General features: G+C 46.4%; 1 protein-coding gene across 5 annotated transcripts in view; it reads left to right on the forward strand.

Annotated features, from left to right (window-relative positions):
- The window catches only part of tex2l (testis expressed 2, like), a 68,161-nt gene that overhangs the window by 32,596 nt on the left and 20,826 nt on the right, over positions 1–14,739 (forward strand). For all 5 annotated transcript variants that reach the window (XM_078417671.1, XM_078417670.1, XM_078417674.1 and 2 more), the window contains 4 exons: positions 2,941–3,141; positions 5,593–5,899; positions 6,937–7,178; positions 11,828–11,962. In XM_078417671.1, the coding sequence (XP_078273797.1) occupies positions 2,941–3,141; positions 5,593–5,899; positions 6,937–7,178; positions 11,828–11,962 (885 nt within the window). The remainder of the gene's footprint in view (positions 1–2,940; positions 3,142–5,592; positions 5,900–6,936; positions 7,179–11,827; positions 11,963–14,739) is intronic.

Below are 14,739 nucleotides of genomic sequence, written 5' to 3' on the forward strand. Positions count from 1 at the left end.
AGCCTTGCAGGTTTGTCGGTTAATTGGCCTCAGTATAAATTGTCCATAGCATGTGTAGGATAGTGCAAGGAACTAGTGTGAGGAACTAGTGTAAGGATGATTGCTGTTCGGAGAGGACTCGTGGGCTGAAGGGCCTGTTTCCACACTGTATCTATCTCCAAAATTACATTAAACTAAATTTAACTCGGTACAGTACAGTGCAATTCTTTACATATATTTCAGTAAAAATCCTATTGCCCATAAATACAATCATACTTAAGTGCAAGAGTGTTGGAATAATAGATTACCCTGATACAGTACACAAGAGTTGCCAAGAGGTACATTCAGTTTAGTTTAGTTTTAGAGATACAGCATGGAAACAGGCCCTTCGGCCCACCGAGTCCTCACCGACCAGAGACCCGGGTTCGATCCTGACTATGGCTATTGTCTGTACAGAGTTTGTATGTTCTCCCCGTGACCTGCGTGGGTATTCTCCAGGTTTCGTCCCGCACTCCAAAGACGTGCAGGGTGTGTAGGTTAATTGGCTTCAGTATAAATTGTCCCAGGTGTGTGGGATTGCTGGGCGGCACGGACTCGGTGAGCCGCAGGGCCTATTTCCGCACCGTTTCTGTAAGCTAAGCTAAACTGAACATATCTATACGTCTATCTGTACTCCTCTGGGACCCATCTTATTCTTGCCATGTACCTTGCGGTGGAGAAGCGTTGGGCAGTCAGGTGAAGGATTATTCAGTCTGGAACACCCCGACACTCTCAGTAATCATGTGGCAGCTCGACTAGAGTTTCTGTTCAGCACTAACCACAAACTGGAAAGCAATATTAATGTTAACAATTCACTATCACCCACAGCAGTGTATGACTGTTTGGCACCAGAGGTTTATTCCACAATCCTTTTCGAGGCGAGGGTGCTATCAACCATTACAACCTGAGTTTTACCCTTGGATCATAACAAACTTCAGCTAAAATAATTAAATCTTGTAGGAAAGAAAACTGCAGATGCTGGTTTAAATCGAAGGTAGACACAAAATGCTGGAGTAACTCAGCGGGACGGGCAGCATCTCTGGAGTGAAGGAATGGGTGATGTTTCAGGTCGAGAACCTTCTTCTCTCAGTCTGAAGAAGGGTCTCGACCCGAAACGTCACCCATTCCTTCTCTCCAGAGATGCTGCCTGACCCGCTGAGTTACTCCAGCATTTTGTGTCTACCTTAATTAAATCTCGTGTTAGATTTTTTTTTGATCGGGATACAAGTGGAGCTGCTGATGAATCAGACATTTCTTCACGGCAGGCTGTTCCGCACGACGGTCTTAATTGAATTCCTCCCTCAATATGTTATCAGCAGCTTGGAATAGAAGAAAGCATCCTTGGCCGGCACTGTGCAATTACTTGAAAGCACTTAAGCTTGATAAAGCAGAGATAACTTTTTAAGGCCTTCAACCTCCCAATGCTCCATTTTCCCCTTTGTACGAAAGATCGTTCAGATTTTAGTCATCACACATCCACAGCCGAATATTCCAATTGCCAAGTGATTCATTTGGACCATGGAACTGTTTATAATTTCAATAGTACTGTGTGGTCGTAGTCATACAGTGTGGAAACAGGCCCTTCGGCCCAACTTGCCCACACTGGCCAACATGTCCCAATCTACACTAGTCCCACCTGTCTGTGTTTGGCCCATATCCCTCTAAACCTGTCCCATCCATGTACCTGTCTAAGTGTTTCTTCAACATTGCGATAGTCCCTGCCCCAACTACCTCCTCTGGCAGCTCGTTCCATCCACCCACCACCCTTTGTGTGAAAAAGTTACCCCTCGTATTCCTATTAAAATTTTCCCGCCCTTCACCTAAAACCTATGGTTCTTGATTTCCCTACTCTGGGGAAGAGACTCTGTGTGCATACCTGATCTATTCCTCTCATGATTTTGTACACCTCTGTAAGATCACCCCTCGTCCTCCTGAGCTCCAAGGAATAGAGTCCTAGCCTGCTCAACCTCTCCCTACAGCTCAGGCCCTCGAGTCATGGCAACATTCTCGTAAATCTTCTCGGGCACCCTTTCCACATGGTCACCCTTGTCATGTGACCCACCTTGGTTACATGTACCGAGGTACAGTGAAATTTTTTTGTATACACTTCACTACGTGTATCACCGTACGTAAGCACGTCTTAGACACAGTACAAGCTTGTAGGAATCGTACACTGAGACGGTTTGGCGCCATTTTCAAGTCCCAGTTGTCATGGGTGTGGAGTCCTTAGCCCGGCCATGACAGCCCGTTGTCCTGGTGGCATTGCAGGGTCGGCCTGGCCAAGCCTGGCCGTTGGTGACGTCCACCGCTCCGTGCTGTCCAACGTTGCTGGTTATGTGGGGAGGGTAAAGGGAAGGAGCAAAGATACTCTGGGATAAGCAAGGGTATAGAGAGGGTGGACAGTCAGAACCTTCTTCCCAGGGTAGACATTTCAAAGATGAGAGGGCATTGCTTTCAGGTGAGAGGGGCAACGTTTAAAGGTGTGCAGGGCAAGTTTTTGCATTGTCTGGAACGCACTGGGAGATGGCGGTGGTGAAGGGGGATGCAATGGTGTTGTTTAAGAGGCTTTTAGATAAGCACTTGGACAAGCAGGGAATGGAAGAGTATGGATTGGAAAGAAAAGGGTCTCGACCCGAAACGTCACCCATTCCTTCTCTCCAGAGATGCTGCCTGACCTGCTGAGTTACTCCGCCATTTTGTGTCTACCTATGGAAGAATGTGGATTACGTGCGGGCAGATAAGACCCTGGCAGCATGGTCAGCATTAGCGGAGGTGCCGGACCACCAGTTGGCGGGTAATCGGTGGTGGGCCTGCATGTTTTTCTCTGAACCACCGAGCCAATTTTGTCCCACTTACGGGAAGCCACTTTCCCGCAGGTTTCACAGTGAAGCCAACCATCTCTCCGTCTCTTCCACTTTGCAGGGCTGGATGAATGAGATCTACAGCTACAATCCTGAGACCTACCATCCCTCCCTGACCTTCTCCGTCTTTGTGACCCTCGAGGGAACTGCCCTGAAGCTCTCGTATCCAAGAAGCAACCTGCCGCGGCGTGCAACCTTTGACGAAGGCAAGCACGATGTGGTCTTCATCAGCCATCGCTCCTGTGACCTCGCTGATGGCAAGGTGGGTGAGAATGAGTTTAGACGAGCTTCCAAGCTTTCCTTCAAAACATTGAGGACAGAACAGTACAAAATGTAGAAACAAAAAATTGCAGATGCTGATTAATACGCAAAAGGAAACAAAATGCTGACGTAACTCAGCAGGTCTGCAGGCAGCATCTCTGGAGATCATGGATAGGTGACGTTTTGGGTTGAGACCCTTCTTCACACTCAAGTTTGGAGTCTCAAGAAGGGTCTCGACCCGAAATGTCACCTATCCATGTTCTCCAGAGATGCTGCCTGTCCCGCTGAGTTACTCCAACACTTTGTGTCCTTTTATAGATCAGCACAGCACAGGAACAGGCTCTTTGGCTCACAATGTCCGTGCCGAACATGATCCCAAGCTAAACTAATCTCCTCTGCCTGCCCGTGATCCATATCCCTCCATCCACATGCATATACTTGTGCACATCCACAAGTCTCTTAAATATCACTGTCATCCCACCATCTTGGTGTTAACAGTCTGCATCCCAGATTGAAGAATCTTATGTTTAATCATCTAAAGCCAGAAGTGTTGGTGTTACATTGAATTTCTGGTCATTTGACTAACTAATCCCGTGCTTGCATGATATGCAAAACAAACCTTCTGCAGCCTTCCTTCATGTAACTCTCTATCAACAGGAGTATTTCCAATTTCTTTCTCCCTCATACATATCTTAAGTTTCCCTTAAATGCATCCACACTACTTGTCACTACTGCACACAGACATAAGTTCCACATTGTAGGGAGCAGCAAATTCTTCTGGATTCCATGATGGATTTATGAATGACCAACCTCCAACCCACAAGACGGCGGCACGGTGGCGCAGCGGTAGAGTTGCTGCCTTAGAGGGAATGCAGCGCTGGAGACTCAGGTTCGATCCTGACTACGGGTGCCGTCTGTACGGAGTTTGTACGTTCTCCCCGTGACCTGCGTGGGTTTTCTCCGAGATCTTCCGTTTCCTCCCACACTCCAAAGACGTACAGGTATGTAGGTTAATTGGATGGGCAAATGTAAAAATTGTCCCTAATGTGTGTCGGATAGTGTTAATGTGCAGGGATCGCTGGGCGGCGCGGACCCGGTGGGCCGAAGGGCCTGTTTCCGCGCTGTATCTCTGAAAAAAAGACACCACCTTCTCCATTTTAGATTCTTCTCAGTACAACTGCTGTCCCTCTGCCCTGATCAGTCCCATTCATAAGATGACCATTAGCCCTTTCTCGTGTCTTTTTTTAGAAGGAGAAGAAAAATTCTCTCATCATTAGATAGAGCTCATGGGGCTAGTGGAATCAAGGGATATGGGGAGAAGGCAGGCACGGGTTACTGATTGTGGATGATCAACCATGATCACAATGAATGGCGGTGCTGGCTCGAAGGGCCGAATGGCCTCCTCCTGCACCTATTTTCTAAGTTTCTATGTTTCTATTATGGAGAAAGAATAACTGATCTTTCTCCACAAATTTAGGACCCTAGCATTGGATGGTTTATGGGACATACTGTCATACGGGACTGTTAAAGGTTCAACTTATCCATGCTGGCCATCAATCCTCATCTTTGCTAGTCCCATTTGCCTGTATTTGGTCAATATTTCACTAAACCTTTCCTATCCATGTACCTGTCCAAGTGCCTTTTAAATGTTGTTTTAGTACCTGCCTCAACTGCCTCTTCTGGCAGCTCGTTCTATATCCCATCACCCTCTGAGTGAAAAAGTTGCTCCTCAGGTTCGTATTTAATTCTTACCCATCTCACCTAAAACAAACGCCCTCTTGTGTTTGATTCCCCTACCCCAGGTAAAAGACACTGTGCATTCACCCTATCTATCCCCCTTGTGATCATCTACACTGAAGCTATACCTTGAAAGAACGGGGCAAAGTTGGCAAAATACTTCCTCGGGTTTCAAATGATTTGGGAAAGTCCACGGTGGAAATGACTGGATAAGATCTGCAGAAGAAATAGGCATCAAGGGTGGCACGATGGTGCAATGGTAGAGTTGCTGCCTTACAGCTCCGGATGCCCGAGTTTGACCCTGACTACGGATGCTGTCTGTTCAGAGTTTGTACGTTCTCCCTGAGACCACGTGGGTTTTCCCCGCGTGCTCTGGTTTCCTCCCACACTCCAAAGACGCAACGGTATGTACAAGCTAATCGGCTTGGTAAAATTGTCCCTGGTGTGCGTAGGATAGTGTTAGTGTATGGGGAACGCTGGTCGGCACGGACTCAGTAGGCCGAAGGGCCTGTTTCCACGCGGTATCTCTAAAGTCTAAAGTGGAAGTTCTGTTCCCAATAAAGAGCACAGAAATGGAGACTGCAGTTTGCTGGTATCTTGAGTAAAACACAACGTGCTGGAGTAACTCAGTGGGTCTGTATCTCTAAACTAAACTAAACTAAACTGTCTTTTGTATCAGCATGTGCTTATAAAGAAATTCTCCTTTTGCCGTTAGGTTTTTCTCGTGCCACTTGGCCTTGCTAAGAAGAGAATATGGAATAAAAAGTATCCCATCTGTATTTTCCTCTGCGAGTCTGAGACCATCAAATCTAGATGTTCTGGAGATAGAAAAATCAAGACTGACTCCGACACTGAAGACCCAGAAATCACACCCCAAGACTTCCAGCTGAGAACTCTCAGAGAAGGCCGAGAAAACATACTCTTCCTCTTTGGAAGAACTGGAAGGGAAAAAGAAGAATGGTTTAGATATTTCCTCTTGGCTTCTCGAGTCCAATCAGACGACAGACAGAACCACAGCAGAGGTAATGAAATTTGCACTTGTTATGATTTGGGCATGGATAGAAACTTTGCGACTAGGGTGTGGAATACTGTGAAAACGCGTAACTTGTTTTTAGTGCTTTGAAACGTTTTGCTTCCTAATAGTTGTTTCCGTTTCCACATGACACACACATGTAAAACCCTGCTTTGCACCACATCCCTGTACCAAGTAGGGCGGCACAGTGGCGGTTCAGTTCCCATCCCCCACCAGCAAGCTATTAGCTTTAGTTCCAGTGTTGGAGATATGGCGTGGAGGCAGGCCCTTTGGCCCACCGAGCCCACGCCAACTAGCGATCACCCCGTACACTAGGACTATCGTACACACTAGGAACAACTTACAGAAACCAGTCAACTCACAAAGCTGAACGTCTTAGGAGTGTGGGCGGAAACCGGAGCACCCGGAGGAAACCCACGCGATCACAGACGGCACACGTAGTCAGGATCGAACCTGGGTCTCTGGCGCTGTAAAGCACTGTGATGTCCAATTCAGTGTAAAAAGGTCCAATGACTGAATTTAGAATTGACCATTCCCAATGTCATTGGAGACAACAGTTGCACACCCCGTCTGTTGCTTTGCGTGCATGCCGGTTTACAAATGTTTTTATTTGCCTCCTACTCCATATATTTCAGTGCATTAGTTTAGTTTAGAGATACAGCGCAGAAAAAGGCCCTTCCGCCCACCGGGTCTGCGCCGACCAGCGATCCTCGCACATTAACACCATCCTACACCCACTAGGGACAATTTATACATTTACCCAGCCAATTAACCTACAAACCCGTACTCTTTGGAGTGTGGGAGGAAACCGAAGATCTCGGAGAAAAACCCACGCAGGTCACGGGGAGAACGTACAAACTCCGTACAGACAGCACCCGTAGTCAGGATCGAACTTGGGTCTCCGGCGCTGCATTCGCTATAAGGCAGCAACTCTACCGCTACGCCACCGTGACTACTTCGAGAAACTGTGAGAAATCGGTAGTTTGTGGCCCTTTGCCCAAAATAACATTCAAAACTATTTTCCAGGTGGTGCATCAAACCTTGGCTCCAGCCCGTCTGGGCGATTGGCCTGCAGCGACAGCAGCAGTGACAGGGACAGCACTGAAGATCTCCCCTCCCTCTTCAAAACCAAGGAGTTGGCTGGGAACATCAAGCAGAAGATCCTTCTGGACTACAGCAGATACATGTCCAAGCTGATAGTTGAAGACGGCTGCAGTCCTTTGTTGAGCCCCAACCACAGCACCGCCAGCAGTCCCACCAAGAACCAGGTAGGGCGGCAGAAGTTTAAGTGACACCTGTTCCAGTATTGAGGGGCAGCGCAGCGGCACATGTGCCAGAGCTGCTGCCTCACAATGCCAGCGATGCTGCAGCTGTGCCACCGTGCTGGATGATCAGCCATGATCATATTGAATGGCGGTGCAGGTCTCCTAATCTGAGGAAAGACATTCTTGCCTTAGAGGGAGTACAGAGAAGGTTCACCAGATTGATCCCTGGGATGGCGGGACTTTCATATGAAGAAAGACTGGATAGACTGGGCTTATACTCGCTGGAATTTAGAAGACTGAGGGGGGACCTTATTGAAACATATAAAATTCTTAAGGGGTTGGAGAGGCTAGATGCGGGAAGATTGTTCCCGATGTTGGGGAAGTCCAGAACCAGGGGTCACAGCTTAAGGATAAGGGGGAAGTCTTTTAGGACCGAGATGAGAAAACATTTCTTCTCACAGACAGTGGTGAGTCTGTGGAATTCTCTGCCGCAGAAGGTAGTTGAGGCCAGTTCATTGGCTATATTTAAGAGGGAGTTAGATGTGGCCCTTATGGCTAAAGGGATCAGGGGGTATGGAGAGAAGGCAGGTACAGGTTACTGAGCTGGATGATCAGCCATGATCATATTGAATGGCGGTGCGGGCTCGAAGGGCCGAATGGCCTACTCCTGCACCTATTTTCTATGTTTCTATGTGCTGTTGATAATGAAGATGCTGCAGGAAGTCATCGGTGGACTGGTCCGGTCGGCAGACAGATGGCAAACGGAATTGAATCCAGATAAGTTTGTTATGGCCTGAAGAAGGGTCTCGACCCGAAACGTCACCCATTCCTTCTCTCCCGAGATGCTGCCTGTCCCGCTGAGTTACTCCAGCATTTTGTGTCTAAGTTTGTTATGGTGATAATGCATCATCTGGGAAGGACAAACAAGGCAAGGAAATATACAATAAACGGTAGTGCAATGAAACGTGGAGAGCAACAGCAGCAGAAGCAACGTAGAGTGGAAATGTTTCTTTTCCACCAGGGTAGGAATGTCAAAGAGTATCCCCTGCAACCGCACGAGATGCAACACCTGCCCCTTTACCTCCCCCCTCAACTCCATCAAGGGCCCAAAACCGTCTTTCCAGGTGAGACAGAGGTTCACCTGCACCTCCTCCAACCTCATCTATTGCATCCGCTGCTCCAGATGTCAACTTATTTACATCGGCGAAACCAAGCGCAGACTCGGCGATCGCTTCGCTCAACACCTGCGCTCGGTCCGCGTTGGCCAAACTGGTCTCCCGGTGGCCGAGCACTTCAACTCTCCCTCCCATTCCCAGTCTCTGTCATGGGCCTCCTCCAGTGCCATAGTGAGGCCCACCGGAAATTGGAGGAACAGCGCCTCATATTTCGCCTGGGCAGCTTGCAGCCCAGTGGTATGAACATCGACTTCTCCCACTTTAGATAGTTCCTCTGTCCCTCTCTTCCCCTCCCCCTTCCCAGATCTCCCTCTATCTTCCTGTCTCCACCTATATCCTTCCTTTGTCCCGCCCCCCTGACATCAGTCTGAAGAAGGGTCTCGACCCGAAACGTCGCCCATTCCTTCTCTCCCGAGATGCTGCCTGATCTGCTGAGTTACTCCAGCATATTGTGAATAAATACCTTCGATTTGTACCAGCATCTGCAGTTATTGTCTTATACTCCACGTTGCCTCTTGTTCCTTCCCGTTCTCATCCAACATCTTCTGGTACCTCCGGCTCCAATGATTAAAGCAGTTGGAAGACAGACTCAAAGGCTGAGCATTAAACATTCATTGTGATGAATTATTTACTGCAAACTAAACTGGGGTCAATTGCTTGTAACTTGTCGGAGATAGATACGCTGTCACTCACACTCTTTTGAAAGGTTGTACTTGCTCGTGCTTTCACGTTACTTAATGCAGGCTCTTATTCAGGTCTCCCAGGTCAACTGCAGCAGAGAAGGCTGTGAAATACAAACTGATTTACCCTCCTCTCGGGACAACTGTTAGAAGTCGGTGAAGAGTGCAGGCAGTCCCTGTCTTATGTAAGACTTACGTTCCGCCAACCCTTGCCTAAGTCGGACTTTAGTTAAGTTGGAATCACCATCCCCACCCCCTGCCCAAAATAACTCACTGAGAGTATTGTGTCGGAAGGAACTGCAGATGCTGGTTTAAACCGAAGATAGACACAAAAAGCTGGAGTAACTCAGCGGGGCAGGCAGCATCTCTGGAGAGAAGGAATGGGTGACGTTTCGGGTCGAGACCCTTCTTCAGACGGAAAGTCGCGGGAAAGGGAAACGAGAGATATAGACGATGATGTCAAGAGATAATCTTTCATTCATTATTCTTTATCCCTCCCTTCCATTGACTCCATCTACAGTTCACGCTGCCTCGGCAAGCTCAGCAGCATTTATCAAGGATCAGTCTCACCTCGGTCACTCCCTCTTCTCCCCTCTCCCATCAGGCAAGAGGTACAGAACAGTGAAATCGATCTCCTCCAGATTCAGGGACAGTTTCTTCCCATCTGTTATCCAGCAACTGAACCATCCTATCAACAACTAGAGAGTGGTCCTGACCTACTAGTTGCCACATTGGCGACCCTTGGATTATCTTTAATCGGACTTTATTGGGCTTTATCTTGCACTGTTATTGTACACTGTGGACGACTATAATTGTTGTGCCTTTATCTGAGGATAAAGAATAATCTCCATAATTTTAATCATTTGTGTCTGAAGAAGGGTCTCGACCCGAAACGTCACCTATTCCTTTTCTCCAGAGATACTGCCCGACCTGCTGAGTTACTCCAGCATTTTGTGTCTTCCGTGTAAACCAGCATCTGCAGTTCCTTCCACCAAATGTTATCTATTGAGTCAGTTTGTTTGCAAAAATAAAGACTGAAGTGCATTTCCAATATGTCACACAATGGAATAATCTTCCTCCTACTCTTGCTGGTAACATGTAAAATAAATTACAAATCGAAATTAAATTAAAATATTCAGCACATTAGATTTAGTCAATGTTGCCAAATTGTACCAAGGAGCATTTTAGGAGTATTGTTTATTTTGTGTTAAATCCTGTTTACCTGAAGCGTTTCCTAATTTATGTTGAAACACCAAAATGAATGATTAAAAAGGGTCTAGGACAAAGATTTAGCAATTATCCAGTTTCATCTGGTGTGGATTGAAATCGTGATCTCAATCTTGGTAAATTACTTAACTGCTTCCGTTTAATTTCTCCACTGGGACAGCTGTCAATGTTGAAATAGAAAGCAATAACATTTGCCCCACAGCAAAGCCGAGATTAAATGCAGAGCAAAGAGCTGACTGACCTACAAGAAGCAAAGTACAAGGGAAGTACAGGTTAGGGTGGAAAGGTTTATTTTCATCACTTGAAATATGAAAACAGTGAAAACATCCATCCTTAAGTTTAGAGATTACAGTGTGGAAACAGGCCCTTTAGCCCACCGAATCCGCGCCGACCAGCGATCCCCGCACACTTACACTATGCTACACACACTCGGGACAATTTACAATCATACCAAACCAATTAACCTGCGAACCTGTACGTCTTTGGAGTGTGGGAGAAAACCGGAGATCCCGGAGAAAACCCACGCAGGTTATGGGGAGAACGTACAAACTCCGTACAGACAGCACCCGTAGTCGGGATCGAACCCGGGACTCTGGCGCTGTGAGGCAGCAACTCTAACGCTGCGCCACCGTGCCGCCCAAATTAATTTGAACAAAAGCATTGCATTGCGTTCAGAAATTTATGACTTTTTTTGCTTGATATGTTTTTAAAGCAGTAAGAATGAACATTTTCTCCCATGTTCATCTCACAACATGTTTGTTGCCAGGAGTGGGAGAGTCTAGGATGAGAGGGCACAGCCCTAGAATAAAAAGGACGTACCTTTAGAAAGGAGATGAGGAGGAATTTCTTTAGTCAGAAGGCGGTGAATCAGTAGAATTCATTGCAAAAGATGACCGTGGAAGCCAAGTCATTGGGTATGTTTAAGGTGGATAATCCTTCGGGTGGCACGGTGGTACAGCGGTAGATTTGCTGCCTTACAGCGCCAGAATCCCGGGTTCGATGCTGACTATGGCTGCTGTCTGTACGGAGTTTGTACGTCCTCCCTGTGACCGCAAGGGCTTTCTCAGGATGCTCCTGTTTCCGCCCACACTCCAAAGGCGTATAGGTTTGTACGTTAATTGGCGTCGGTAATTGTAAAATTGTCCCTAGTGTGTAGCATAGTGCTAGTGTACGGGGTGATTGCCGGTTGGTGCAGACTCGGCGGACCGAAGAGCCTGTTTCCTGTATCTCTGGGGCCTGTATCTCTAAACTAAACTAAACTAAACTAAACTTAGGACCCAAGGAAAATTGGCAAATTTGATGAAGAATTGGTGGACTGGGTGAATTGGTGAATCTGCCGTTCGCAGTAGCCTTCTACATTGCTGAAGGTTTGAGTTCCTGGACTAGGCCATGATGCAACCAGTTACTGTGCTTTCTATCAGATACCCATGGACGTTCAAAAGAGTATTCGTCCATTTTCTCTCTTAATTACTTGCTGTTGCAACGTAGCTTGGCTATCCTGCATAAACTCACGAGTTCCGCTGTTGTACCTGTCTAGCTCCTGTATAACTCTCATGGATTTTCTCCTCAGATGCCGAGCAGCGGAGAGCCCCACGTGTCCTGGATAAATGCACTGATTGGACGGATCTTCTGGGACTTTTTGCGGGAAAAGTACTGGGCTGATCTCGTGGCGAACAAAATTCAGAAGAAATTAAGCAAAATCAGGGTAAGCAGACTGAATGGTTGTCTTGTACGTACAACATAACTGAGGCAGGTACCATAACGCCGTTTAAAAGACATTTGGACAGGTACATGGATGGGAAAGGTTTAGAGGGATATGGGCCAAACGCAGGCAGGTAGGACTAGTGTGGACGGGACATCCTGGTTAGCATGGGAAAGTTGGGCCGAAGGGTCTGTCTCTGTGCTGTATGATCCTGTGACTCTCTGTGGTGTGGCTCTAAGCAGGAGATCAGTGTTATTCAATGTACATCAAAAGCAGCCATACTCCCTCCATTGCACAGTGTCACCTAGTCACTAAATAGTCACTAAATAAGGGCCAGTACAGTGGTGCAATGGTAGAGTTGCTGCCTTACAGCGCCAGAGACCCGGGTTCCATCATGACTACGGCTACTCTCTGTACGGAGTTTGTACATTCTTCCCGTGACCGCATAGGTTTTCTCCGGATGCTCCGGTTTCCTCCCACCTTCCAAAGACGTGCAGGTTTGCAGGTTAATCGGTTTTGGTGAAAATTGTTTCAAAAAACTGTCCTTGGTGAGCAGGATAGAGCGAGTGTGCGAGATCACTGGTGGGCATGGACTTGGTGGGCCGAAGGGCCTGAATCTGCCCTGTATCTCTAAACTAAACCAAATAATGAAGTGAAGGTGTTTTTTTAACGTTATTTTTTTTATTATTAAAGTGTTTTAAAATAAATTTGAATTTTAATTCAAAAGAAAAGGTTTTTTCTTTTGAATTAAAATTCAAATTTATTTTCAAGGTTTTCAAGGTTTTTTAAAATTATGTGGATGCCTTTTTGTTATTTCTGAATGCCTCTGATCATCAGTGACAACTGGATGCATGAATACCTTGTGTTCAGAGACCTTCTGATGGGAGGTCATCTGAAGAAGGGTCTCGACCCGAAACGTCGCCCATCCCTTCTCTCCTGAGATGCTGCCTGACCTGCTGAGTTACTCCAGCATTTTGTGAATAAATACCTTCTGATGGGAGAAGGTGTCTCGAGAGCAGGTCAAAGATTCTTGTATATCCCACCCCTGCTAAAAGCCAAACCATCTTCCAGAATAGCCACGAACGCTGATGAAAATGGCAGGGCCATTAAAGAATGAATGAATGAATAAATTAATGAATGAGTTTATTGGCCAAGTATGTACACACACAAGGAATGTGTTTTGGTGCTCCGCTCGCAAGTAACAGCACGGACATACAGTAAACAATGAAGAATAAAGCATAAAAAACATGAAAACATTAAGAATACAACATTACAGTTTAAACACGTGAGTGAAATAAACCAGAGCAAAAAGAGACGACAGACCTTTGGTAGTTGAGTAGAGCTACTACTCGTGGAAAAAAAGCTGTTTTTATGTTCGGCTGTGGCGGCTTTGACAGTCGCCTTCCAGAGGGAAGTGCTGGGGAAGTTGAGCAAATCTCTCTCTTATCTCTAATGGGCAATTGAAGGAAGTTTAGGAGACCACTTAGAGCCACAGAATCATGCAGCATGGAAACAGGCTCTTCGGCCCAACTTGCCCATGCCGACTAAGATGCCCATATTCTGAATTTTATCATTGTTATTTTTCGAGTTGTAGAGTCATAAGCACAGAAACAGGCCTTTCAGCCCAGCTCGCCCATGCTGAGTGAGATGCCCCATCTATGCTGGTCCCACCTGCCCACGTTTGCCCCATATCTCTCTAAACCTTTCCTCTACATGTATGGTATCTATCCAAATGCCTTTTAACTCTGATTACTTTAGCCCTGATTAATGTTATACGATTCCTACCTTGTTTAATATTCAGCTAACCCCCAGCAAATGACGTGTACAGTATACTCAAAGGGTGACGGCAAGAGTAGGTTTAGGGATTTTGCTACCCAATTGTCTGTTTGCTCACTCTCTAGGTTCATACAAACATTAGTGATGTAACCTTTCTTGAAAATGTAACGTCCATGGAAGATTGCCATCTGTCCTCCTGGACAAATATACGTAAAAGAGGTGGAAAAGTTGACTGCTCACGGGTTCTAGACGCAGAATTAGGCCATTCGGCCCATCAAGTCTACTCCGCCATTCGATCATGGCTGATCTATCTCTCCCTCGTAACGCCATTCTCCTGCCTTCTCCCCGTAACCCCTGACACCCGTAACCACTGAATCACCCCAGTCTGTGATTTGAATGCAACACTGTGCTGTGAATAGAACCGTGAGAGCAATCTCAGCTCTCAGTCAAAAGTGTAATGTCCAAGTTCACTCCAAATTCAGTCTTAAGTACTAAATTTCATGCTGACGCATCAGTGCATGATTTATGGATGACTACAGTGCTGAATGTGTTATGTGCCTTGCACAACGTTTATTCAAGGGCCTATTTTCACCTTCAGGAGAAAGTAAAAGATTTCATGGCTCTGTAAAAGAGAACAGATGTTATCCCTAGATCCTGAGTCACTATTTATCACTCAGTCAAATCTTAACAGGTCATCAGGTATGTAGGTTAATTGGCTGGGTAAATGTAAAAAATTGTCCCTAGTGGGTGTAGGATAGTGTTAATGTACGGGGATCGCTGGGCGGCACGGACTTGGAGGGCCGAAAAGGCCTGTTTCCGGCTGTATATATATGATATGATATGATATGATATGATATCACAGTTTGCAAACTAATTGACTGCTATGTTTTCTACATTACAACAGTGACAACACTTCAAAAATATTTTCCTTTGTTGTAAAGCTGGAAAGGGTACAGCAAAGATTTACGAGGGTGTCGCCAGGACTCGAGCGCCTGAGCTACAGG

Source organism: Rhinoraja longicauda, chromosome 21 (genome assembly GCF_053455715.1).
Source record: "Rhinoraja longicauda isolate Sanriku21f chromosome 21, sRhiLon1.1, whole genome shotgun sequence".
Classification (NCBI taxonomy): Eukaryota; Metazoa; Chordata; class Chondrichthyes; order Rajiformes; family Arhynchobatidae; genus Rhinoraja; species Rhinoraja longicauda.